Source organism: Convolutriloba macropyga, chromosome 13, assembly GCF_964194025.1.
Source record: "Convolutriloba macropyga chromosome 13, txConMacr16.3, whole genome shotgun sequence".
NCBI classification, from domain to species: domain Eukaryota; kingdom Metazoa; phylum Xenacoelomorpha; order Acoela; family Convolutidae; genus Convolutriloba; species Convolutriloba macropyga.
Window position 1 is genome coordinate 8,321,666 of NC_134480.1, and position 24,465 is coordinate 8,346,130.

A 24,465-nucleotide genomic window follows, 5' to 3' on the forward strand; every position below is an offset into this window, starting at 1 on the left:
GAGCAACTCAATTGCGAGAAACTTTGCGAATTAAAAGAATAAAATCTGCAATCACTGAAAAAAACATTGACAAATCTATTTGATCAATATAATAAGTATACATTTTTACACCTAGAGGTCAGACCTAGAGGTCTGAGAACATGTAGTCGACTTGAAAATACTATCTGAGAAAACATTTTCGATCCGGTACTCTGAATAAATTTTGCAGTACAAAATTTTTGCATGTATTGTTTTTTTTACCTCATCTCCAGTTTCACTTATTAATAATTTTAGAGAGCGTAAATTGACTTCAAATACATGAGTACCAACCAAATGACAAAGCACGGACAAAACCATAACTCACGCATTTCAGAGAAAGATTATTTAAGCGATTTAGAGAGAGATCAACACAAAGTAATAAATCTAAATATGCATAGACAGAACACTCTTCGAGTTTCATTTCACATTAAATTAAATTAATGAAAAGATTTGGTTATAACAAGATTTTCTGGGGTCTGGTCAGCACATAAATCTATCTTCAATCGCTCCAAATTCTTGGGTCCAAATTTGAATCGTTGTAGAAACGAGGGAAAGACAGGACGTGAAAAAAAAAGATGCATGGCGGTGGGTTGCAGTTTAAACTTTAATTCTATCTATGGGTTCGGAGGCTGCTGGCTGTTTTACATTAGGGCACAGTTTTTGCCACCGTTTTTCCCTCCCCCACTGTAGACCAAGCGCCTTTCCTGTTCGATTTTGGCCAGAATGTCTGTGAATATTTCGTCGACTCCCTCTCCGGAGCAAGCTGAGCACTCTGCGAATAACATTTCCCACCGCTTGGCTAGCTCTTGTCCTTTCTCTTTCGGCACTTGTCTGTTCTAGAAATAATTTAAAAAACTCATTTTCAGCTAAATTCAGGAAAAAATGAACCTTGCATGAGTCGTGCAGGATATAGTGAATTAAGGAACTGAACTTTCAAAATAGTGACGTCTTTGTGAAATCGTGGCGAGATGTCATATCTGCTTCAATATTTGCCAAATATCTTGTAATTTTCTTTGAATCACTTTTTCGGGCAGCGCTCATCACAACAACAGGTGCTAAATTGACATCTTAAAGCGTGTATTCTCAGTTAAAAGTTGAGTGTAACCGGTAAAATGATTCCGACAATTAAGCAATTTGGTATTAGAGTCATGCAAGATCTTACAGGATGGCTGAGTAAGTACCGCTTCGAAGCCATCACGTTGAACAACTGTAACAAGGTTTAAACTGCCAGAGTTTGGAGTCAATCAAAAGTTGTAAAGAACAAAGGAAAAAGAAGGTCCACGTCCACAGCATCGACAGGGCCTTTGGCATTGTAAATTTTAATTCCACTTTTATATTTAAATCTATTCTACCCACTGCCCTTAATGAAGAGTTAACGCTGCCAAGGATCGAGTTCGGTAACTTAGGTCAAAAGAATTCAAAAAGTCGAATTTTTGAATTAAATTTCAGACTGAAAGTATACAAAAATTAAACTTATAATACTTTTCTATGCCAATATTACACAGAAAAATTTACATTAGTTGAAAAAACTTTTCTTGATTGGCATGTGCATAGATCTTGGTTCCCAGTCCCAGATGATTTTGTATTTTTATTACTTTTCAAGAGAGTAGAGTTGATGTTCGGATGAGATTTCTTTGGGTGAGAGGATTTAATTCTATCATCTCTATTAATTCCGGTCGCGGTTGCTTTGCACTTGAAGTTGGTGCAGAAGCTTTTCCTTGATATAACGATCCCACATCTGTGTTCCGAACTTGTAGTTCTAAAAATGTTTTCAGACTGTTAAAGGACATGTTCAAGCCGTTTCTGATTATCAAAGATGCAGGAACTGTCTTCGTCTTTTCGTTGGCCTTGGATAGAATGAGTTCGCACATGTTGCAATCTGCTATTGCTGATAGTCTGACTCTTGCGTCTCAGAAGTAGTTAACTGGAGTTTCACCTCATCTTTGAGGTGTTGCGATGTCTCATCAGTGGCCTTTGCGGGAATGCTTCAAATGTGACTTTAAGATTGGGACACCACGCATGAACTACCCGGTTCACTGCTTGAACTGCTGTTTCCGCTAAATCATTACCTTTTGGATAAAAAACGAGCAAATCCATTTCACTAATTTCCAGCGATTCGCACCAGTGTTAAGATCGCCATTTGCCAATTCAGGACCCTTATAAGACAATAAAGTTTTAGGTATTCCAAATCTTGCAATAACTTGACTAATATAATCTTTGAGTGTTTATGATGTTCTAATTCCCTCAGGGAAAACTTCTATCCAGCCTGAACACGAACATGAAAAATTACTCAGATATTGCCTTGATCATTATCATAACCCATCTCCATGTCGAGCCGTTCCCAAAAGTCGGCTCCTGGCCAAGTCGAGACTGTTTTTCCAAGTCTAGGCCTGTTCATTAGACATTTTTTTCATTTACAAACAAAATGTTGAACTTCTTAGGTGACTGCAGACCACCAGGCAATCATTCTGACGGATGCTTCGGTTGCATTCTTCCAGGGATGTGTCTAATGTGCGCTTGCAAAAACCAAAAACCTCTGGTTGAGTGTAATGAAGGAACAAACCTCTGATGATGATTCCATAGTGAATGGTCAATGACTCCTTCTATAGTTCAAATCCTTTTTCTGTGGGAGGAAAAAGGAACAGAGTTTTTTCAATCCTGTGACCACAGAGACCATTTCAAGTGCTTCCCGCCCTTTGCTTCAGTAGATTTGCTCCGGTGCAGTCAGTTTCTTCGGGATAAAAATTGCTGGATGTCCTTCTCGTAAAGTTACCAAAATTGGTGAGCATTCTCACATAGAAATTTGCTAGCCCAGAAAACTATTTGTTGTTTGTTGTTAGTAGGTGGTTTCTCACTTTTAATTGTTAACATGTTTTGTATCTGATACTATTGCGTCCTTAGAAAATGAGTATCACAAAAAACTAAAAAAATTGTGTGTTGTTGAGCTTAAGCTCTTCTCATAATAGAAGAACTTTTCTTACGTACTCGGCTATTGACTGCACGCATTCTCATGTCGCACTGCTCTTTGGTAGTTTCATAGACCAACACATGGTATTGAAAAATCCCAAATTGATTCCTTTGAGCGTTCATTCGATGCAATTCCTAAGATTAAGGATGAGTTGTCCCATTTTCGAGGTAGTCGGCACAATTTGAATAGTTCCCGAGATGTGTTAACGGTGCATGCGTCATTGCCTTTCCGTCAAATTCAATTTGATAATCTTGATCACAGTGATCTTGCCATTGATATGTGCACTTTCAAGATCACGCGAAGTCTGTTCTCCGCTTTTCTTTTGCTCCCATACTGGTGATGCATTTGTTATCCCTACTGGCCGTACATGCTCCAAGACGCTCTGTTTAGCCAGCTGTTCCAGCATCTCTGCGACCTTGTCTTTAAGTCGAGGTAATTTCCTGGCTGTAAAAAACATTGACTGTGATCTTGGTTTTGAATTCACTTGAATTTTGTAGGAATGAACAGCATGTCCGCATTTGGTTGAGATGTTCACACCGTGCTCGGGTAAAAAGTCTCTTCCAAGTAGTCCAAAATCTTTATCAGACTGCAAAACTGCTTATTGCTTCTGTGTGTACCTGCTTCCTTTCTACTCAAGCTCAAAGGTAACCGAGCTCAGTCTATATATTAGATGATGTCACTGTGCTATCCCCACCAGTATCTAACCATATTTTTTCTTTGTTACCTATTGAGATACGTTCCCAAGTCGCAGACATGCTTAAAATGTGTTCTTTACGAAAAAAACATTCTCATCTCCAGTCCTGGAGATGCTTGTTTTGAAGAACTATTTTCTTGTTATACTTACCTGAATTTGGTTGCGGTTTGCTTCTACGCATTTTGAGAAAAGTCCACCACTTCAATGCTTTCGCACTTTTTACTTAGTACTGTACAAGCTCTTCTAAAATTTGGTGACCATCCACATTTATCCAAAAAGCATTGCTTTTGTTAGCTGTGAACTTTTTGTTTGGTTTTCAAAATGTCTAAAATTGTACACAACTTTTTTCACAGTGAAAGGCTTATTACGCAATGAAGAGCTTGCAAAATGAATTGTTTGATTTCTGAACCGTTCAATCAGTAATTTCAGCAACGGACAGTGCTGTTTTTGCTTTAATATTGTCTAGTAGTCTAAGTTTTGCTTCAGGGTCCCCTGAATCCTGAGATATACTTTATATTCACGAACTCATCAAGATTAGTAACTGTCACAATAGCGTGCTTCTTCTCTGACACGTGTTCGGAAATCGTCGTCTGATTCCCCTCGATCTTGCATTACGGATAGAAAATTAGCCCTTTCTGTCATTGCGACTCTCCTTTGGAGAAAAGTAATATTGAATCGCATTTCTGATGTCCTTAAACGGAGTGTCTTAAAACTTCTTGAAACTCGATAGATTCCTAAGTTTATGAAGTGCCCGCACATGCTGTGAAAATCTCTTAACTGTAGGTCCACTATGGTACGATCGATGCTGATTTTGTCCATTACATGTGAGCGAAATTTCGACCCAAATGACTTCATTCACTCAGTACAGTATTCAGAATTCTGCAGATCCAATTTTGCTTGGTTGCTCGTTGGTCTGAACACCATTGTCGTGGTCGGTAACACGCGTCAAAAGAATTTAATAAGTTAAATTTTAAATTAAATTTGGGACTGAAAAAAAACAAAAATTTATTTTTGTTTATAGTAGTGATCTATGCAAAAATATACAAAGAAAATTTAGATCAGCTAAAAAATATTTTACTTTATTGGCATGTAAACAATAGATCTTGGTTCTGAATTCCGAAAATGATATCTATTTTCATTACTTTTCATGAGAGTCAGTTTGAGGTCAGTGGATGTTAAGATCGGATTTCTGTAGGTGGGAGGATTTAACTTCTGTCTTCTGATTGATATGTCAAATAAGATAATGATAGCGCCAAGAAAAAAAATAGAAAAAGAATTGAGTTGATTTTGAGCAATTAATTTTTGACCTAGCAATAGAGTTCGTCAGGTAAGTTCTTTTTCTTTTTGAAACTATACAACTATACAAAGAATGGTTCTACTTCTTTTTACCCCGATTTATTTAACCACCTATAATTTAACCCCGTATATAATCACCCCTCAGTCATTTAACCCCGCAATTTATTCACACCGAAATCGGTTTAACACCGAAATCTTTTATCTATTTCGGCATCCAAAAGAACAATTAGCAAAGCTAAAGTTCAAAGGACTTAAATAACACAAAACTACTGACCTTCAAGAGTGCGGCATTGAACAGCTTGCGTTTGTTTCATATCAAAGAATAATGACGAGACTGCTTTTCAGAACAATGCCTTTGATCGAAAAAGAACACTTGACAAGTCTGACTTCTTTTATATTTTATGTTGCACTTTGATTTGAATCAAAAAAGTTCAAAAACTGTCCTAGTCTAGAAGACGGAAGAACCTGTACTCTTCAAATGAAAGGATGTAAGCTAAATTTTAAAACCTACTTTCTGAGCAGGCATAAAATAGCAATTCAAAACAAAATTCAACCGTGTATTTAACAGAATTTCCATTGAAATCCAGATTGATATTTTTGCTAGCAGCTACGCTGTGCAAGCTTCATATCTAAATGTTGCAAAACTGTGTTCCCAATTAGGGGTCCCATCATAGGGTTAACGCCCGGGATCAAATTCCCTAATGAGTTACGATATGAGGCTTCGACGTAACTCCGTGAGAACTCAAGGAGAGCGCCAACTCAAAAATATTAAATTGGATTTCGAATTTAAATTAACACAAAAACAAACAAAATAAAATACACATTAAATACACAACTAAGTTAAACTGGCAATAGCCCTGAAAAAATGAATACCAGTCTCATCCCTCTAAATTTGCATCAAGTTTTGCACTTACCCTTTCAAATTCTCATACTTCTTTGGGAATTTGTGACCGGATGAGGCATTCAAAAAGTTTAATTTTTGCACCGCAGCGTCATTTTGTAAATTAGTCAAAAGTTTCCAAATTCCGGGATGGGATCCGCTGAATAAGGCTTGTATCCCATAATGCCAGCCCTCAACAGCATTGGTTGTTCTGGCAATTCCCTCAATGGCTGCGTCTCTTTGATTCCATATTTGTGGGGGGAATGTGGCAGGACGGTTCAATAGTGGACACTTGATATAATTTGTTTGGAAATATAAACAAAGCTCGTCTATTTTCTCAATAACGAAGCTATCTAAATTCTGCTGATCCGCCACATTAGTTATTTCCTCGACAACCAATTCAAAAGATTTTTCTATTTGCTCATTTCGAAAGCTAGAGCAGGGACCATTTTAAGCGCCAGGGCCACTTCATGATTTTCTGACACCAGCTTTCTAGTCCAAGTTCTCCAATTTTTCTAACAAAATTTTGAGTTAAATGGAAATAACAGCCCGACAACATTGCAGCTGGATGATATTTTTGAAAGGCATTAATAGGGGCAATTTCAAAATCCAACAAAACCTTATCCAGCTTACAATCTGGGGCAAAGGTGTCTAAGGCATCAAGTAATCGGCTATACGTTTTTTCCGATTTGTTGGGAAGGAGGGCATATAAACAAACAGGGGCAATACCGAGAACATATACATGAAGGGTGTATATTTGGTTGAAGTTTTTGGGCGATAGTTTAAACGTTCCATCTCCAAGCCAAAACTTGGAGCTTTCGAGAACCGATGTCACATAGGGATCACCAAAAACTAAAATACGCTCGTGGTCAACTATTCCGCTGTCATACCGCAAAAACTCTTGAAACTTATCAGGTATGCCGGTCCGATGGCTCATGAATTGACACTGTTTGTATAACCTTTCTCAAGCGCTGCGAGGTTTGTATTAAATTTGGTTTTGACGGCAACGCATACTGGGTCGAAAGAACGTCAGTTACTGGTAAAATTGCGGAAGCGACGGCTGCTGCGGGTGTAAGGTTTTCACTCAGGACTTTAATCTTTTATAACATTTCGTGTGGCCGGCTTTCCAATCGAAGCACTATGATTGTGCTCACCGTTCACGCGAATAAGTTTGTCATCTTGTGTTAAAGCGGAAACGCGGCACTTGTAACTTTGATATTTTGAGCAATTCCAGGCAGTGATAAACTTATTTAATCTTTTAACAAAAAACTCATGGCCTTCTATAACCAATATTTCTTTGTTTTTTGAAGAAATAGTAAACTCAAAGTCGGCAGTTATGCTGAATTCAAAATGCAATAAAACAAGATATTTTCTTGAGTTCCATCCACTTTTCAATTTCTTTTAATTGCCCCATTAAGGATTAGTTGAGATAACTAATTCGCTAATTGTTATAGTTTTGCATTAAACTATTGTGTCGTTAGCTCTATGTCCCTGACATTTATGATCCATGAATTTACAGATTAAAATTGGGGTGAAATGATTGAGGTGTGGAAAGTATGTTCACACCTCAGTCATTTCACCCCAATTTTAATCTCCATTAATTAAAATAGAATTAATTGAGGCTTAATTATGCTCAATTATAGGAAGCTTAAAATCGGGGTGAAACAATATAGGGGTTAAATAATTAAGGGGTTAAATGATGTAGGGGTTAAACAATCGGGGTTAAAATATAGGGGGTTAAAAGAATAGGGGTGAAAAAACAGGACATCACAAAGAATAGCTTCTAAGGGGCTTGTTCTTTCAAAACCATCACACCAACTAAGAGTGGTTACACGGTACGCCAATAAGTCGCAGTAAAAAATCACATGTGCGTGGGGTACAAAAAGTTCTACGCTCACTGAAGTAGGGCGTTATCGACGCGACGGGTGTCATCAAATAGGTCGGAACAACTATTATTTAATTTGGAAAGCGAAATCAATCTCAATCAAGCACAAGTTGACTTTCAATAGCAAACGGCTGTCAAATGAGTGATTTGCTTTAACTAATGGGTGAGGGCAAATCAAACCACGCATAATCGAAGTAAATGACAAATGAAGAAGTTCATCGAAAAGTCATACCGATATGACGAAAAAATTATCATACAAACAATGGTATCAAGCAGGATTCGGGTCTTGAAAACTTGGTACAAACTTTTTTTTGAGAGAAATTAACGACAGTCGCTTTTATTAAGTAAGCAAAATTGGAACTAACATTTAGGTCGACTTTGTTACCGACGATAACGATGGGACGTGTGGATCCGATATTCTCTTGTAACTTCTTGTAGATGTTCTTTAGACCTTCGAATGAGTTGGAGTCGTTCACTGCGTACACTAGCAAGTAGCCATCACACGACTGTAATGCGTGCATGGGAAGAAGACTGTACTCTTCTTGGCCGGCTGTGTCTGTGATGACAAGGTCAATGTCCATGTTCTAAACATCACACCATTCAAATAAGTCTTTTGAATACTACCTCCGAATACTCCATTCCCTTCGAAATTTTGTTGATTTCGAAAAACGCATAGTGCTGGTTAGATGCTTAATCATGAGTCGCCTAGACTACTGCAATTCGATCCTTAACGGACTTGGCATGAAAAAATAGTCCATTCTCCATTAGGTCCAAAATCGGGCATGAAGATTTGTTTACCGGCTACATCCTTGGTGCTCTGTATCAATTCACCTTCATGACCTTCACTGGCTGTCGATTTACATGAGAATTCGTTTTAAAATACTTCTGTTTGTCTACAAAAGCCTTTTTCACAAAGATCTGATTCCAGACTATTTAGACGTGTTTGAAAACTTCCCGAAATGGAGTGGTATTGGTTGTACCCAAAAGGTCTTCAAAACTTGGACGAGATGCTTTTGATTACCAAGGTGCTGTCTTGTGGAACAAACTCCCCAAGTGGATCAGAACAGAATGGAGTTGATCAGTTCAAATCAGCTTTAAAAACATTTCTTTTCCGTACACGTTTTTACTCCTAATACGGAACAGTGCACTTCTGAGTCTGAAGAAAGAAGTGTATAAACAAACGATGATGATGATGATGATGTCTTTGTACCCCACCCCTAACCCACCCATCCATAAAAACTTTGTTTTAATTGACAAGTTTGAACCAACAAATGCGTATTTTGGCACTGATAATGAAGCGTATAGCCTAAGAAGAGGTCTCGCGTAAATCTTAAATCTTCGCGTGCCGCGGAAAGCTCCAACAAATTGATAGTCTCCAATAGACATGGATGGGTTCAATGAGCAGATTATGATCCGAACTCAAAATCTTGCAAGTATTGTTGTGTGTCTGAAATTTCTAGATAAATCACCTGCAGAGTAAAAACATCAAAGTCATTGTGATAATTTGAACATAAAACACCGCCACAAATCATCCAAAAAAATGAAAAACTAAAACCTAAACCAAAACTTGGATCCAGTTAATTTTGAAGATGTGCTCTTGATTAATGCAATGTCTTCAACGCAAGCCCCTTTGGCGGACTTGATAGAGCAGAAAGCGGAATAATAATCTACTGCAAATTTTTAAAGCCAAATGCATGTTTTCTCGGAATTTTGGAAATAAGTTGTGATATTCTAGTTTTTACCTTTAAAGTCTTATTTCCCCTTTATTTCTTAACAAATTCTGCGGTTTTAAATATCAAGATAACGAATCAATAAATAGCCAGCAGACGGCCCAAAAACAGCAACAAAATAGTACGTTATGGCCCTTACTTAAAAAGAATACAGGAACGAGAGACAAAAAAATTTTGAACAGAGCAAAACATAATTCTGATTATTCCTATTTTTGACTATTATTAGAAGTCCTGATATTATTTCTGACTATTCCTATTTTAAAATCAATTTTTCAAATACACAATGTCCTTCAATCAATATCGCCTTCCAATTAATCAGTTGAGGTGACCTCTAATGAATTTCACTTAGTTTACATTTCCAATTTAGATTTTATCAGAGTCCAAAAGTTTTCTCGCAGGAGGTAAGTTATGTATTAAAATCAACGCCCAATCGCGCACAAATTCACTCTGGAGAAAGCATATTTTTAAACCACTGTCGGAAAAAAATCAATTTTGACGCAATTTTCATCAGATTTTCAAGAGAAAACTACAGCAAATTAATCTGCTTAAAATTGAAATAATCTAGAAAAACGACCGAGAAAAAACTTTGCATAAAGAAGACATTGAAAATTACCATAATTGCTTCAATCTTGGGTCAGGAAAAACAAATTCCGAAGAAGGTGTACCATTCGAGTTTTTCACTTATTATACTGGTCCAATTTTAAACCACAACGAGAACAAGAAAATTTACTGATCGAAGATGTCACTTAGCTTAGATAGATAACATTAATAAACGGAGAACAGGAAAAACAACCAAAAAAAGATACCAGAGCAACTAGACAAGATACAATTCTAACATAAACAGTGAAATAACAAAAGTTTTTTCACTCTGACCAGTCAAGCTCAATTTCTGCCTCCGAAAACTTAGTGGAGCATACCAAACAAATCAATCTGCCGACACGATAAGTGCATTGAATGGAATAAAAATTTCTACCTCGGATAGTAAAATATTAACATTTAAACCGAATAATTATCAACTACTGAAAAAGTACAAGAACCTTTGACGATGATAAATGTCACTTAGGCTGTGAAAATAGCACAATAAAGGAGCAGAGGGGAAAACAAGCAACAGTAACTTCAAAAATTCGATAATATCGGGGGAATCAGTTTGAACTCAAAATAAAAATATATTACCAGAAAAGTGTATCCTAATTTTTTTTATTATTAGGCCATAAATTAGGCCGCGTAGTCAAGATAAAAATTTTCAAAATAATGCAAAAACAAAACAAGAAATCAGACGCGCCAAACTCAATTTAAGCCCGCAAAAATATATCAGCAGCGTACGAAGAATTAAATCTCGCGATTAGTTAGTTAGTTTCTATTGATTTGTGTCTTTTGTCGACATTATGGCAAAATAAAGAAAGAATTAGGTTGGCGGATTAAAATTGCAATAATCTAAAACAGAAAAGGCCGAGCAAATATTTTGCATCAAAACAAGCACATACGGATACAATAAATGCCTCAAGCTTCATTCAAGCAAATAAAAATGGACAGGTTTATAATTAAATTGCTATTTTGTCAATTTTATCTGACTAAATATGTATTCTTGTGGACTTTTCAACATCCCATTGAATCAAACCTGTAATTTTGATCAGATTTCAATCGCACCAACCGAGATGAAATTTTATGACCAATTGTACTCGCGTACAAAGTAAAATAGATAACTGCGATAGACTATGAAAACTCCTTTTGATATTGGGCGTTATTCGAAACAGATCTGTTGAAGCAAATAAGAGATGACGGAAAACGGACAAAAACTAATTACAAACCATTATGTGAAATATCCTCTCGACTAAGATCAATAATTAGGAAGCATTCTATTTGATAATTGTCAGAAAAATGCTCAAAGGTTTGTAGACATTGAATGATTTCGCGTCAAGTTAACCAAACTGGTTAAATTGGTGCAAAAAACGCCAAAAACTTTGAAGTGACCCAACAATTAGCCAACCTTTAACGAAAAGACTAACCTAGAAAAAGTTTAAAAGTGAAGCAGATTATAATAAGATAGCAATTCGCTAACAAAGGATATATGCATCTAAACTTACATTTTTCTATGCTCTTAAAAGTAGTCATAAACGATATCATTCAATGCCTTTATGGATGCTGCAAAGACAAAAGTGTTTGAAGCGAAAAACTATATAGATTAAAAAGGCTAGCCTGGAAAGCGAGTTCTTTATGGTAGGTCTGTTCAATAGTGGGGAAGTATTTGGGAGTAAAAGCGTCGTTGACGTATCTCTGAACTACAGATGTCTTGCCCACATTCCAGTAGCCCAGAACTGCAATGTTTCTCTGGCGTCTCCCGCCACTGCGTCCTCCTCCCCCGGCACTACCTTTACTTGACATGCACACTAACTATCTGAAAATGAAAGTCAAAGTTAACTTTTCATCAAAACTAACATCAGCAAATTTGTTTACACAATTGTCCAAAAACTAAAAAACTAACGTTTTCATAAACTAACGATGGTTTTGTAAGAAATGCTTGAATTAAGTTTGTTGAATGTGAAACCGGCGAAATACGAAAAACTCAGCCAAATAAAATGCTTAGAAAAAACATGCTGCATTTAAATTTATAGGAACTAGTCTGTTATACTTATCCCGCCTTTTTTTTGGGGTGGGGGGGGGTATTATTTGCAACCCCATCTCATATGCTAATTTAACCGATTGTAATTTGCAACTGGAAGCATCTAATGGTAGCCACGTGCGGATGACAATACGCTTTCTGAGCGTGATCTAATAGAACAAAAAGTTTAAACAAATAAAAACTTGTGTTTTCAGAAAGCAATTTTCTCTGCGAAATCGGAGCTAATGGACTTTTGATGTCAAATATGAACGAAATTACATTAGGTTAATTTTCCATGCAGTTGTTTCTAAAAATTCTCATTGACAAACAAAAATAGTCAATTGATAACAAGCTGTTCAATAGTTAAGAGCCTCGATCGTTCCTTTAGAGCAAGAAAAGAGACATCAAATCTCTATAGTACAATGAAATTTCTAAGCTCGTCAATTTAAACTACACACAAAAATACCAATTTGTACTTGGTATTATATATGTTATGCATGTATTTATATAGAGTGACCAGGAAATAACTCAAAAACTTACATAAAACAGTTGGTAACTTCTGCTAAATCAGCCTGCGCTCAAAATAAATTTCTTGCCAGAAAGGTCGGTGTATTCTAATATGTCAACATTATGTCGACATAAATTGCACCAAGTAAACAAAACACAATTTTTACAGAAACACTGAAAGAACAAGTCTTCTTCAACAACTCTGCTCAATTTCTGCCTTCAATAATTTATCAGAGCGTATCAAATAAATCAAACTGGCGACACGATAAATGCTCTGAATGTAATAAAATTTTAATCAGAGCCAGCATGAATTTTCGAATATCAAAATTTGAGCAAAAATATGTATGCTATTCGTTTTCAAATGTAGTTTTGTTTTAACCTGTTCAAACGTAAGACAAGCAAATTCAGTGAACGCAAAATTTTAAGCGCAAAATTTTAGATGAATAGATAAAATATGAATTTTCAGAAAGCAGATGATCGATTAGTTTATTTTAAGTGTTGCTGCTTTTTTAGCGTTTATATGTCGACATTATGGCAAAATAGTGAACCATAGAATTTTTGTATGCAGGCATATTAAGTGCTTAAAGTCCGCATTTCCTCAAAAACAAAAAGAAAATAAGCTCGAACTATTTATTTAAATGGAAAACAATTTTTTGAAATGAATTATAAGTATAAATTATGGAAATATTATTTAAGCATAATTAAACCTTCAATAGAAGCAGCGGAGCTAAGTACAAAGCTATAGACAAAAGCTGTACTAAAGCTGATTAGAACCAATGGGGATCTTTGCAGGTTGATAGATTACAAGTGCGACGGGGCAGATTGTGGGCAAATAATAATTTTAGAAATTTGCAATGATATTTAACCATTTAAGCCCCCCCCCCCCACCGTTTAGGTTCTAGTTCTAGTCAGCTTTTATTATAACTGGCGGAACAAAAGTAAAAATAGCTAATCTATTAAATTGGCAATATTTAAACAGTTTATGATATGATAAGACTTGGCAATCTGATGCAATTTAAAAGCGATCTCTCGATAAGATAGATTTGTCTTAAGAATTGCCGAATTGAGATAATAATTGGAACAGCCGTCTCTTCACAGGAAATTAAATCGAAAACCAGGCTCAGGATATATCAAAGATTACATGGTAATCGCCATATTTACGTATTACTTTTGAAATAATCGCTTGGTTGTTAACAATCAGCGATTTAAACGCTAATCAAATATAAACTCAAGTCGAATGAACAATTCGTTTTAAATTATCGTGGAATTTAATCTATCTGTTAACAATTTTTTTTACCAGGAAACAATTTTTTTTAAAAAAAAAAGCAACGCTAAAAAATTTTAGGCGTCCAATTTTTTTAATCAAAATTCGATCATAGCACATCTTAAAACATGGTCAGCTTCATATCACTCTTCTGCATTTCAGCTTCAATCTCTTCAACTGTTCTCGGAACGTCAGTTAACAAATCACACCCACTCTCTGTAATCACAACGTTATCTTCAATTCTCACACCTCCGAAATCCATGAAGTCTCTAATCTTTTCCCGGTTTAGGAACTTGGCTTTGTCCTCATCCAGGAACGCATCATTGAGGAGTTTGGAAATGAAATAGCATCCAGGTTCAATCGTCAGAACCATTCCCGCTTTGAGTTCCCTGCAAACGAAAGCCTCAATGTTCAAACTCAAATCCAACAAACTTCTGAAAAAATAACCCTACTTAACAAGTATGCGCGAATAAAAGACTTGACAGAGCTGTAAATATGAGAACCGATTGCACTTTGAATTAATGCTCGAGTTTATCAATTTTCCTTTGATTTCCCTCTTTTGACCTTGACCGTATTCAATATAATTTTGTTGATGATCAGACTTGTTTAGCTTTCAAACAAAATCCTATGACTAAAACAACATACCCAGCAGATTGCCGGCAAATAGCCGCCGTTGATCCCCATAACCAAGATTTGGATTGAAAGAAAATAAACAACTAATGAAAAAATGATTTCTGTACACAAAAAATTTTAAAGTGCGAACTATTTTAAGGTCATTTTGGAGCTGAACATACTCCTGTTTCGTAGTGCGACAATACAGAGCTAGTATCAATACCAATAAGCATTAGAGATGGTAACTAAGAACAAAGTTCGAGTAACGGGTCTCTAAAATTGCGCTCTATAGGTTTATCCCGTTTTTACTTCCAATTTCGTTTTTCGATACAGAGTGTTCATTTTGAATTGCTTTGCTGAGCATCTGCTGTCTAAAATCACTTTTAGCAGAACTATAGAAGAGTGAAACTAGCCTAGAGAAGTCAAAAAGATTTCACGCAAAATGTTGAAAAAGCTGTGAACTAAGGTGAAGCGAAAAATTTTTACTCGACGAAGCAAAAAACATAGCAGGACAAGTCCTGACGTACAATTCAGAGAATTTTCCTTGACTAAAAAACCAGACCTAGAACAGACTAGGACTGAATTGGGAAAATCATTTCTAAAAAACTAAGATTAAAACAAAAAGAAACAAAACCAATGTCAAAATGCCGCTAGCGAGAACAAAAAAATCACTAACGAGAAATGTAAGTTTGATCCTAACAAAAAACTAGGCCTGGAATGAACTATGAATGGATTGAGAAAACCATTCAGAAAAAAATCCAGTCCAAAAACAGTAAAAATCAAAGTGAAATTGCCGCGTGTGAACAAAAAACAAGAAAGTACTAGTGAGAAGGCGAAATAGCTGCAATAGATTCGTAGATCGGCCGTATAAAAAAACAGTAAAAAGACAGACCAAAAAACTCGTCCTTTCATTGAAGGCTGATCTGTTATAATTTGATTTGAAATCTGTATAAGTTATTGCTGCCTCTATTAGCTGATCTCAAATAACCTTCATTTAGAGTGACACACACCCATTTGACCTTATCTCTTTGAATTAAAGTAAATAAAAGTCAATTTCAAAGTGAGGAAGTCATTTTTGAGACAGAGATAAGTCAAGTGTGACCAAAAATTTAATCACGCGCATGAACAAAAAAACTCGCTCCACAAAGAGCGAAAGATGACGTCACACATGCAATTCAGTTGAAATTGCATGAACGAATGAACAAAAAGTGGCTGTGACGTCATATGGTCGTAACAAAAATCATGACGACGAAATAAAAAAAACCAAGAGAAGGCCAATAATAGCCCCAGCTATCGCTGTGCGGCTATTAAAAACTAAACAAAAACATACTTATTGCTAAAACTCTTGAAGCCTTTTCCCCGCAGGCAAAAATTGATCCCTTTAAAACTTTCAAAAATATGTTCAAAGCCAATTTTGTCTCTGAAATCCGTCCAGGATTTTATCTGTAAGACATGAAAAAATTCATTGGCCCTTGAAGATCGATTAACTCAGAAAATGACAGAAAAAATTTTGAAATTGTTTTTGAAATGTTGCTGAAAATCGTGATATTATTAACTTTAGAATCATTTCTCTAGAGGCTATCCATTAACCCAATTCCAAGCGTTAGAAAATTCATTGGCTCATAGATCGATATGCAATATTTTTTTTAATTTTTAAAGCAATTCGTTCAATTAAAATGTAGAAAAACATTCCATTGCCTCCTAGCAACTATGTACTAACATTAAATCAAACCCTGGAGGAGGTTACCTGGCTACTGAGGCAAGAAAAACTGAATCAAATTTTCAAAAAAAAACTATAAAAACTCTAAAATTCGAAATGTTAAGATGTTGAAAACCGTTCCATTGACACTAACAACCATGCAATAAGTTTGCATCAGACCGTGGAATAGGTTATCGGTCACTTGAGAATGGACAAATATCAAAAATTGACAAAAATTATAGGAAAACTTAAAAAAAATTGCAGATTTTATCAAAGAATGCTGAAATTCGAGACATTAAAATGTTGAAAACCCTTTTGTCGTTGCTAGAAACTATGCAGTGCCCTATTATCAAACCTTAAAGGAGATTCAGTGGTCTCTGGGGCAGGAAAAACTCAAAAAATGACAGATTTTCAAAAAAAATTGGAAAAAAATGCAAAACTAGTATCATTTTGCGTGTTTCTGTTTATAGTACCTAAACATATAGCTCACAAAAAGGCCATAACAAGTAATTTTGTCTCCCAAAAGAACTTCATCAACTATTAAAAACCTGTACCTAAGACTAATCAAACAAATAACTGAAAAAAAATCACCAAAAACATGAAAAATTGCACCATTTTGAGCCCAAAAACTCCTAAAAATGACCTTTTAACCTTATATTAAGGCCATGCCAGCAGCTGCACCACTCTAAGCACCTGAAAAACTACTAGAGCCCACTTTGAGCATCTAATGAAACTTAACGCCCACTGGGCTTTACCTGTTTATCCCGTTCTGAAAAATCAAAGTCATTGAAAAATGTGTGAAAACATTTTAAAAAAACACAGCGCCCCTAAACAATTCAAATTTTGTGAATTGTAAAAATAGGAGTGCTATAATAGCCCGCTGAGAAACCGAGAGCGGCTATTAAAAAACCAATCTCTATAAAACTGCACTTTGTCCACGAACTGTTAGAAAACCAAAACTCGGATTGTTGTACCTCATTACCCAAACTATGCCTGCTCTTATTTGCTACAGATCATTTTCTCCTTGGTAATAATTAGCTGGAAAAGAAGTGTTTCAGTGTTAGCAAAATCAAGAAAGGAGCAAAACGAAGCGTGAATTTAGCTCTGATTCCACACATAATTCTCGTTATTTGCTACCTATAAAAAAATATCAGTTACTCTGCATAAATGAATTGAAAAACGACAATATTGCGAAATTTTTAAATTAGACAAATGCTTTTTGACAATTGTTACTAGTAGATAGGTCTACAGTTTGTTTTAGTACTGCTAACCATATAAATAGCAAGTCAGACAACGCTGCCCCAAAAAAAAATTCAGCAAAAATCTTAACTATCTGTTTCACAAGTATCTTAATACCTGGCAGTACGCAGACTTTTCAGCCCTGGTAGACTCGATCTTGTGGGTGCATCATCCGGATAGCCATGAACATCATGAGTATCAATTCCGATGAAATGTCCCAAACCATGAGGCATAAAAACAGCGCCAATTCTGGCCGCCATCATTTCGTCAACATCACCCACAACTAACTCCATCTCTTTCAATTCGGCTAGCAGAACTTTTTCGGAGAGAAGATGCATGTCTGTCCACAAAACGCCTAATTCAAAAAGACAAACGCGTAGTTAGTTTTGCAGTAATTATACATGGAGAAACTAAAACAAATGCTTTCTACGAAGCCAAAATGCTTTCTACATAGCATCTACGAGATGTTTTGTCGAAACCAATTGAGACTTTTTTGAGGTAAAAGATATATTTATTTTTTCGAAATGAAGTTTCCGAAATGTGACATTTTAAAACTCGTACATTAAAAATTTAGATAATCGTAGATAACAAAAAACTTTATTTATGCTATTTGTTCCGATCATTTGTTCAGGGGGGGGGGGGGGGGGGGCTTAAATTAAGGTTTCAAACCTGGTTTGACTGCGTCCATTACAGCCCTGTTAGCCTTCAGCACTGCATTGTAGATGCCTGACTGTTGTGGTGTAAACTTTCCATTAGCAGGGAATGAGCAAGAGATGTCTGAGCAGTAACAGTAGTACTCAGCACCCATGTCAAACATACACATGTCACCATCCTAAAATTATTTACTTTTCCAATATCATGCGTCTGGACGAGTAACACGAGCCCTGACACAAAAACGGGCGAAGTCGCAAATTTGAGGGGTTAAAGTCTATGAAAAGTTTCACCCGTCCTGTTATAGTGGGAAAACGAAGTGGTCCCTAAATCTCCTAGAACTCAAATTTCGCTGCGCGTTTGTACAGAGACGCTCTGCAAAAGTTATAAGATTTTCTGGACCTGTGAAAAAATGTGTGGTTTTGATTACTTGCAATGATCACCGCACAGTTATCGAAAGCGTGAAAAAGTCACTTGAGAAGTCAAAGAATGTTTTAGAAGTAAAGCGCAAAATGGTCACGCGAAAAATTTGCATAAAAAAGACCAACACGTTAACATAATTGCTATGAACTTCGTTCAAGAGCAATTAATCAATTGAGCATATAGTTCCCCAACTACTCAGTAGGGTTGGAAGAAAAAGAAATCCGTTGTTATACAGCCACTAGATGAGTATAGTAACAGGGCTCAAACAAATCACCTGTATTTGTTTGCTATTGGGTTCAGCAGCGTGTCCATAGTGAAGAATTGCAGCATTGTTTCCAGATGCTGCAATGCACGTGTAGCAAACATGTCTTGCACCCCCTAAATAAAATTATTCATATAAGTCATATTTTCATTTAAACTTGTGAAATCTCAGCACTTCTACACTGCAATTAAAGTATAATTTTAAACCTCAAGCCTGCATATTAATAATAATCAAAACAGGCAGAAAATATGTAAATATACAAAAATTTCTCTTGTTCCTGATGTCGGTAACTGCTGCTTTTTACGCATCTTTCTCATTTTCCGGTTTTTTCTCTTCGCTGCTTGTTTCAATCTGTTAGGATTGTTGGTATAAAGCTAAGCTTTTATAAGCTAAAAGCTGTAAGGTATTTCTTCTGTTTCGCCCCCCCCCCCCCCCAGCTTAGTGAACATACATTTTCATGACCCCCAGGCGCATGTGCTATTTTCTTACATAGTAACGTGCTATATAACAACATATAGTTTGCAACTGGGGGTCATAAAAACACTGGGGGACAGAATAGATCCGATATAAGTTTAGAAAAATGAAGAGTTCTTTCATCTGTTTCATTGTCGCTCATCTTGCGTTTGAGACGGAAGAGTCTTTGTCTTTCCTGTGTGGGTCAGCAGTTTCACTGACTGTTGAATTATCAATTTTAGCCAAGCAAACGATAGTACAGACGACTATGCGCACAAAGGAAACAGCTATGATTGTCGGCAGCATAATAGTATTGTGATTTGGGTATAATGGCATTGGGTATTTTGACAATGGATATAATGGCATTGGGTATAATGGAATTGGGTATAATGGCATTGGGTAAATTGTCCTGACACCGTTTGCTAATACAGGTTTTGTAAATTAACAACTTGCAGGGCTAAGAACTTGCTCTTTTGTAAACGAAGACCTCGTCTCGAGTTTCATTAATGAATTCCGTGCCATAAAAGAATTTTAATTTAAGTACATAATGAACCTCAAAATCGAGAAAATTAAAAACATAGCCACCAAGGGCTCAGAAAATAGCCACCGTTGACCCAACTGCCCCACTTTGGGATTGAAACAGAGTCAAAAGTGTTAAACCAATCCGCAGTTTTGTTAGATTCGATAAAAATAACGATTCAGCCTCTGTATAAGAGGACTATAAGCGTAATAATAATATCAATTAGCAGTATACTCTGAGATATTTTGATGACTTAATGCAAACGTCTTGACGCCCGGGCTTCATTGTTTTATCCTGATTCTATTGATTTTGCCTTTTTTCCTTGAACGAGAGTTACAGTTGCTATCCATATTAAAGGTCCACAGTGGTTATTTAAAATGTTGGGTCTGTTTTTACTCAAAACCAACCAGCAACAATCAACACTCAACATTGATAGCATACATGGTTTGGTGTTAAAGTCTCGTGGGTTTGCTTTTTACGATTTTTTTCTCGCCGTACAAGTATATTCAAAAGCAATTCAAAATGTTTAAAATCAGAAAGTCACCTTATGATCTAAATAAAAGCATCCAAAATAAACTCTTAATCTTCAGTGCTAAATTTGGCTATTTTCCTACCAGTCATTTCCTTATTCAGAAGCAATTCGACTGCATGAGTATCTCAAAAAGCTAAGAACTAAGAATTACATCTCTAAATTCAAACAAACCCAGGTTGAAACTCAACAGAATGTAAATGGCAAAACTTGGCAGGGGATTTGGTGGAGTGTGGGTGGTGTGTGTGAAGAGAGGTAAAGTGAGGGGGACTGAACTGCGAAAAAAACTGGCCCTTACCATGATTTAATATTCAATGTCTACGTAATATCTTCCACGAGAGACTAGTGCGGCTAAGAGAAATGACATAACCAGAATAATTCCAGAAACGACTCAAAGAGCGTCTCTCCCAAGAAACTATTCCGCCAAATAAACTAGTACAAACTAAAACCACTCGTGACAATTTATGTAATATTTGATGTCCAGTCATGAAAAAAGCTCTTAAAAACAGCTTGAATTCTAAAATAAAAACTTTAGGAAGTTTTAAATATTACAATGGCACAACAAGACAAGAATAAACTCTTTCTAAGAGTACAGAAATGCTCGCAAAACAATTGACTGCTCATAATGGGCTAAAAAACTTGTCGATGATTATGGAAAAACGAAGAACTGAAAAAAAATTAGGAAAATTAGTTCAAAATTTCTCGTATTTCTGAATTAAAAAAAAACTTATATACCAAAAAAAGTATTCAACTGGTATCTAAACACTCCTTAAGTAATAGGCTTCCTTTCAAATCCCACATAAAGCAGTAAAACAAAACAATAATAGAAAAATCACCTAAAAAGCGGCAAAATAGCTGAAAAACTACCAAATTAGCATAAAACATCAACTACCAAAATCCTTCAAAACTCTGCAAAACAAACCAAAAGTTAATGAAATATTAAAAACATAAACCGACTAACGTTGGAAAAATTGCTCTCGAATGACAGACGGGCGTATATTTTTCATTATGGGTGCCAATACATCAGACGAAGGTAGGGTTCGAACCCCAACCTCCCGAGTTCACTCACTTCACCTCGGTAGAGGCAGTAACCACTCGGACCTTGTTCTTGTATCTCTAACAATCGGTTTTGTTTCAACAACCAATTTAATTTGGAGTTGGAGCAATTGAAACCACTCAAAAATCAAGAGGTGCGTGAAAAAGTCACTCAAAAAGTCAAAGATTATTCTATAAGAAACGTGCAAAACCGGTCAAGCAAAAAATCTGCGGGTCCTTCTCACTATAGACCCCCCATTATGGTATAAATACCATGATTGAGCGGGGCTGTAGGTTATCTGACCACTAAACTGTTGGGGGTCTATAAAGTGAAAGACCCCAAATCTGCATAAAAAAGACACGTTTACAATAATTGCTTATTCGACAGTATTTAATCAATCCTCTTATCCAAAAAAATAGGAAAAAATTGAAATTAAAAAGCCGCATGTGAACATAAAATCGGTCGCTGGGAAAATTTTTTCCACACCTCAATTTCTCGCTCTCTGCAATACAGTGGTATGAACAAAAAACCACTTTTCTCTCCGCTCTTCAATTTTGTTCAGCAACCAAACCACCTCTTTTTTCACGCGTTTCATTTACTGCTTCAAAATTCACTCCAATAAAATTGATTTAAAAAACGCTTCTCTATTACTCCTCCTCGAGTCGTAGAAAACTGCTCGGCAACTTAATGACCTCTGGGCTTTCTATCCCGTATTGGGTGACAAAAAAATCAAATGGTCAGACGAAAAAACTATCACACGAAAAGTCGGTAGTTCGAGAAAATTGCAAGAAAGACCAACACAACTAATATACTTGCTACAAACTTTGTTTGATAGCAATTAATAACTTTAAGCGCGATGAGAGCCAAGTTGAACTGAAAGACAACAATAATTTGAACAGATGAAGCTTCCTCTTGGTTGATGAGCACTATCAAAAAGACTGAATCTTTCACAAGAATTCCTGTACCTTTGGCGTATGTGTGATGCTGAAACAGACTCTCCATTTGATATTCAAACAGTCCCGGTTTTATGCTCTGCATCACTGCCCTGTGTGCCTCACTGCTGATCTTGTTCGCATAGCGGATCACTTCAATTTCTTCAGGTGTTTTAAAAACTCTCAGCTCACTGATAGCTGGGTAGAGAAGGTCCAGATCCGTTTTGAAGTTCTCGATTCCCTGTGAATCCCTTATTTGTAAAGTTGAGGTGATATACGCTTTCCCCGAGTTTTTGTTTGATCTTTCTCATCCATCCACTGCTTAGTTGGCAAAAAACCTTCACATCACTCACACCCTCATGCTATATTTTACACAGAACACAGTACAACAATAAGTAAACTATTGCAGCAGAAAAGATCCCTAATCATTTGATGATAATTGGAAAGCTCAACATGCCTGTCTGACCCTCAGACAAAACTTAGACCAAAAAATGTATATTATAATGCAAGATTTGCAGGAGAATTAGTTATTTTTTTGTACTAATATCTACTTACTTCAAAAGAAGCCGGTTCGTTGTACCTTCCGCTGTCTGTATTATATCCACGCAACAAAAGCAATTCATCTGCTGCTGATTTTAACACGTTTACCATATCGCAAATATAATGAACTTCGTCAACTTCATACTTGGTTTTGAAGTGCTCAAGGTCGTGAATTTTTCCATCCCAGATTTCATAGTCAGGGTGCAGTTTAGGAATAAATAAGATAGCTTTGCATGTTTTGACGTGAATAGCGCCATAAAAATCTGATTCCGTTACACCAAAGCACCAATGGAAGTTTGACTCCTGACGAAATACATAGGCTGCATCTGATGTATTTCCTCTAAAAGTCTCTTTTCCTCCTTCAAGGAAAACAAAAGCTTTCCGGGACACTTTAGACGCAAGTTCCTCGGAAAGCCTCAGTCGATTCTTGGTAAATAGCTTCATCGGCACAGACAAAGTCTCGCTACTGAGCGAGTATGCAACCATAATGGATTCTGCAAATATCACATTTCATAAAGCTTCAGATAAAAAATCCTTAGTAGATGGATTTTCCTGGTTCCAGAAGCAAGCCAGATTTGCGTTCGGAGTAATCCTCCTGCCTTAACGCAATTTATTATATCGTTTACTGCACCTAATGAAATTCGCGATTCCTTTCCGAATCTGTTAAGTAATGTCTTTCATGATGTTGAGGTCGAAGTTCATCTTCAGCCGTTACAAGGGAAGACCTTTGATCTTAAACCAACGTCAACTGATGATGATGCAAGATTGGACATGAAGTCCAACGGACTTTGGGAATCCAGGTTCAACAAAACATACTTTGATGTAAAAATTTTCAATGGGAGCTGTTGCTGGAGCGAGACTGTTAGTTTGACTCATCTATCTGCGCTATTTCTTTGTTTTCAATAGTTTTCTATCTTTTATTTTTTATTGTTCTCAACTGATGTTTGTGTGTAATATTTTTATTTTATTGATAGATTAAAATACGAAACGCTTTATAAAGACGTAGTGCTGGGAGGACCTCGAAACAGCCAATATTCACCCAAAGTTGGGGAGGGGCATTTCTTAACTTAGTTTCTTTACTGATTGAGCGTGGTACCTGAAACTACAAAAAATGCTCATTAATAAGATAAGGCAGAAGTCTGTAAATTCAAGACTCAATTCAGTGGTAAGAACATTTTTTATGGTTGAATGAGATCCAAGTGCTTGAATCCGTGTTCAATACTGATTCCAACACGGTGGTAATTCACCTCAGTCAATACTGATACGTTAAAACAGACTTATCAGTTTTGACTCAGGTAAATTACCACGATAAAGCTATCGATCGAAACTCCCGTTTTGTTTTGTCAAATGTCTATTTTAACTCTTTGATTACTTTCCCCCTAGTATCAGCCATAATAAAAAAAATTAAAATTTGGATATTTTTGATGTTGAAACCAAAGTTTTTCGGCTTTTTTCTACATACGACTGATGCGTACCACTCACTTCATAGTCAAACATTAAATATTTCAATTTGAGTTCTCTTTATTAATCAGCTTCATCCGACCCAATGCTAAAGCAGTCTTCTTTTCGTCAGGATTGGACGTACCCGGTGAATCGTCTTGAATGCTTCTTCGCCACCAGTTTTGGGTGTGACAGAAAATTTCATTTGTTACAGTGCTTTTTGATAAGCACCTTCGAGGCAGAGGTATATTGTAGAGCAAAGCAGGGCGATTCTTTTTTCAAGTTTAA

General features: G+C 36.3%; 2 protein-coding genes across 2 annotated transcripts in view; both read right to left on the reverse strand.

Annotated features, from left to right (window-relative positions):
* Positions 1–161: 161 nt before the first annotated feature.
* On the reverse strand, positions 162–12,776 carry LOC142351579 (GTPase RhebL1-like). The gene is made up of 4 exons (XM_075403688.1): positions 12,611–12,776; positions 11,668–11,866; positions 8,107–8,325; positions 162–854 (listed from the first exon to the last, which is right to left on the reverse strand). The coding sequence occupies exons 2-4, from the start codon at positions 11,851–11,853 to the stop codon at positions 660–662; spliced, it is 600 nt and encodes a 199-aa protein (XP_075259803.1). The 5' UTR covers positions 11,854–11,866; positions 12,611–12,776; the 3' UTR covers positions 162–659.
* A 417-nt stretch (positions 12,777–13,193) lies between these two features.
* Positions 13,194–24,465, reverse strand: part of LOC142352294 (xaa-Pro dipeptidase-like) — a 453,762-nt gene continuing 442,490 nt past the window's right edge. The window contains exons 2-7 of the mRNA XM_075404811.1: positions 22,753–23,231; positions 22,231–22,438; positions 18,740–18,843; positions 18,061–18,223; positions 17,509–17,746; positions 13,194–14,230 (exon numbers count right to left, since the gene is read on the reverse strand). Of these exons, the coding sequence (XP_075260926.1) occupies positions 13,963–14,230; positions 17,509–17,746; positions 18,061–18,223; positions 18,740–18,843; positions 22,231–22,438; positions 22,753–23,223 (1,452 nt within the window). The 5' untranslated portion in view covers positions 23,224–23,231 and the 3' untranslated portion in view covers positions 13,194–13,962. The remainder of the gene's footprint in view (positions 14,231–17,508; positions 17,747–18,060; positions 18,224–18,739; positions 18,844–22,230; positions 22,439–22,752; positions 23,232–24,465) is intronic.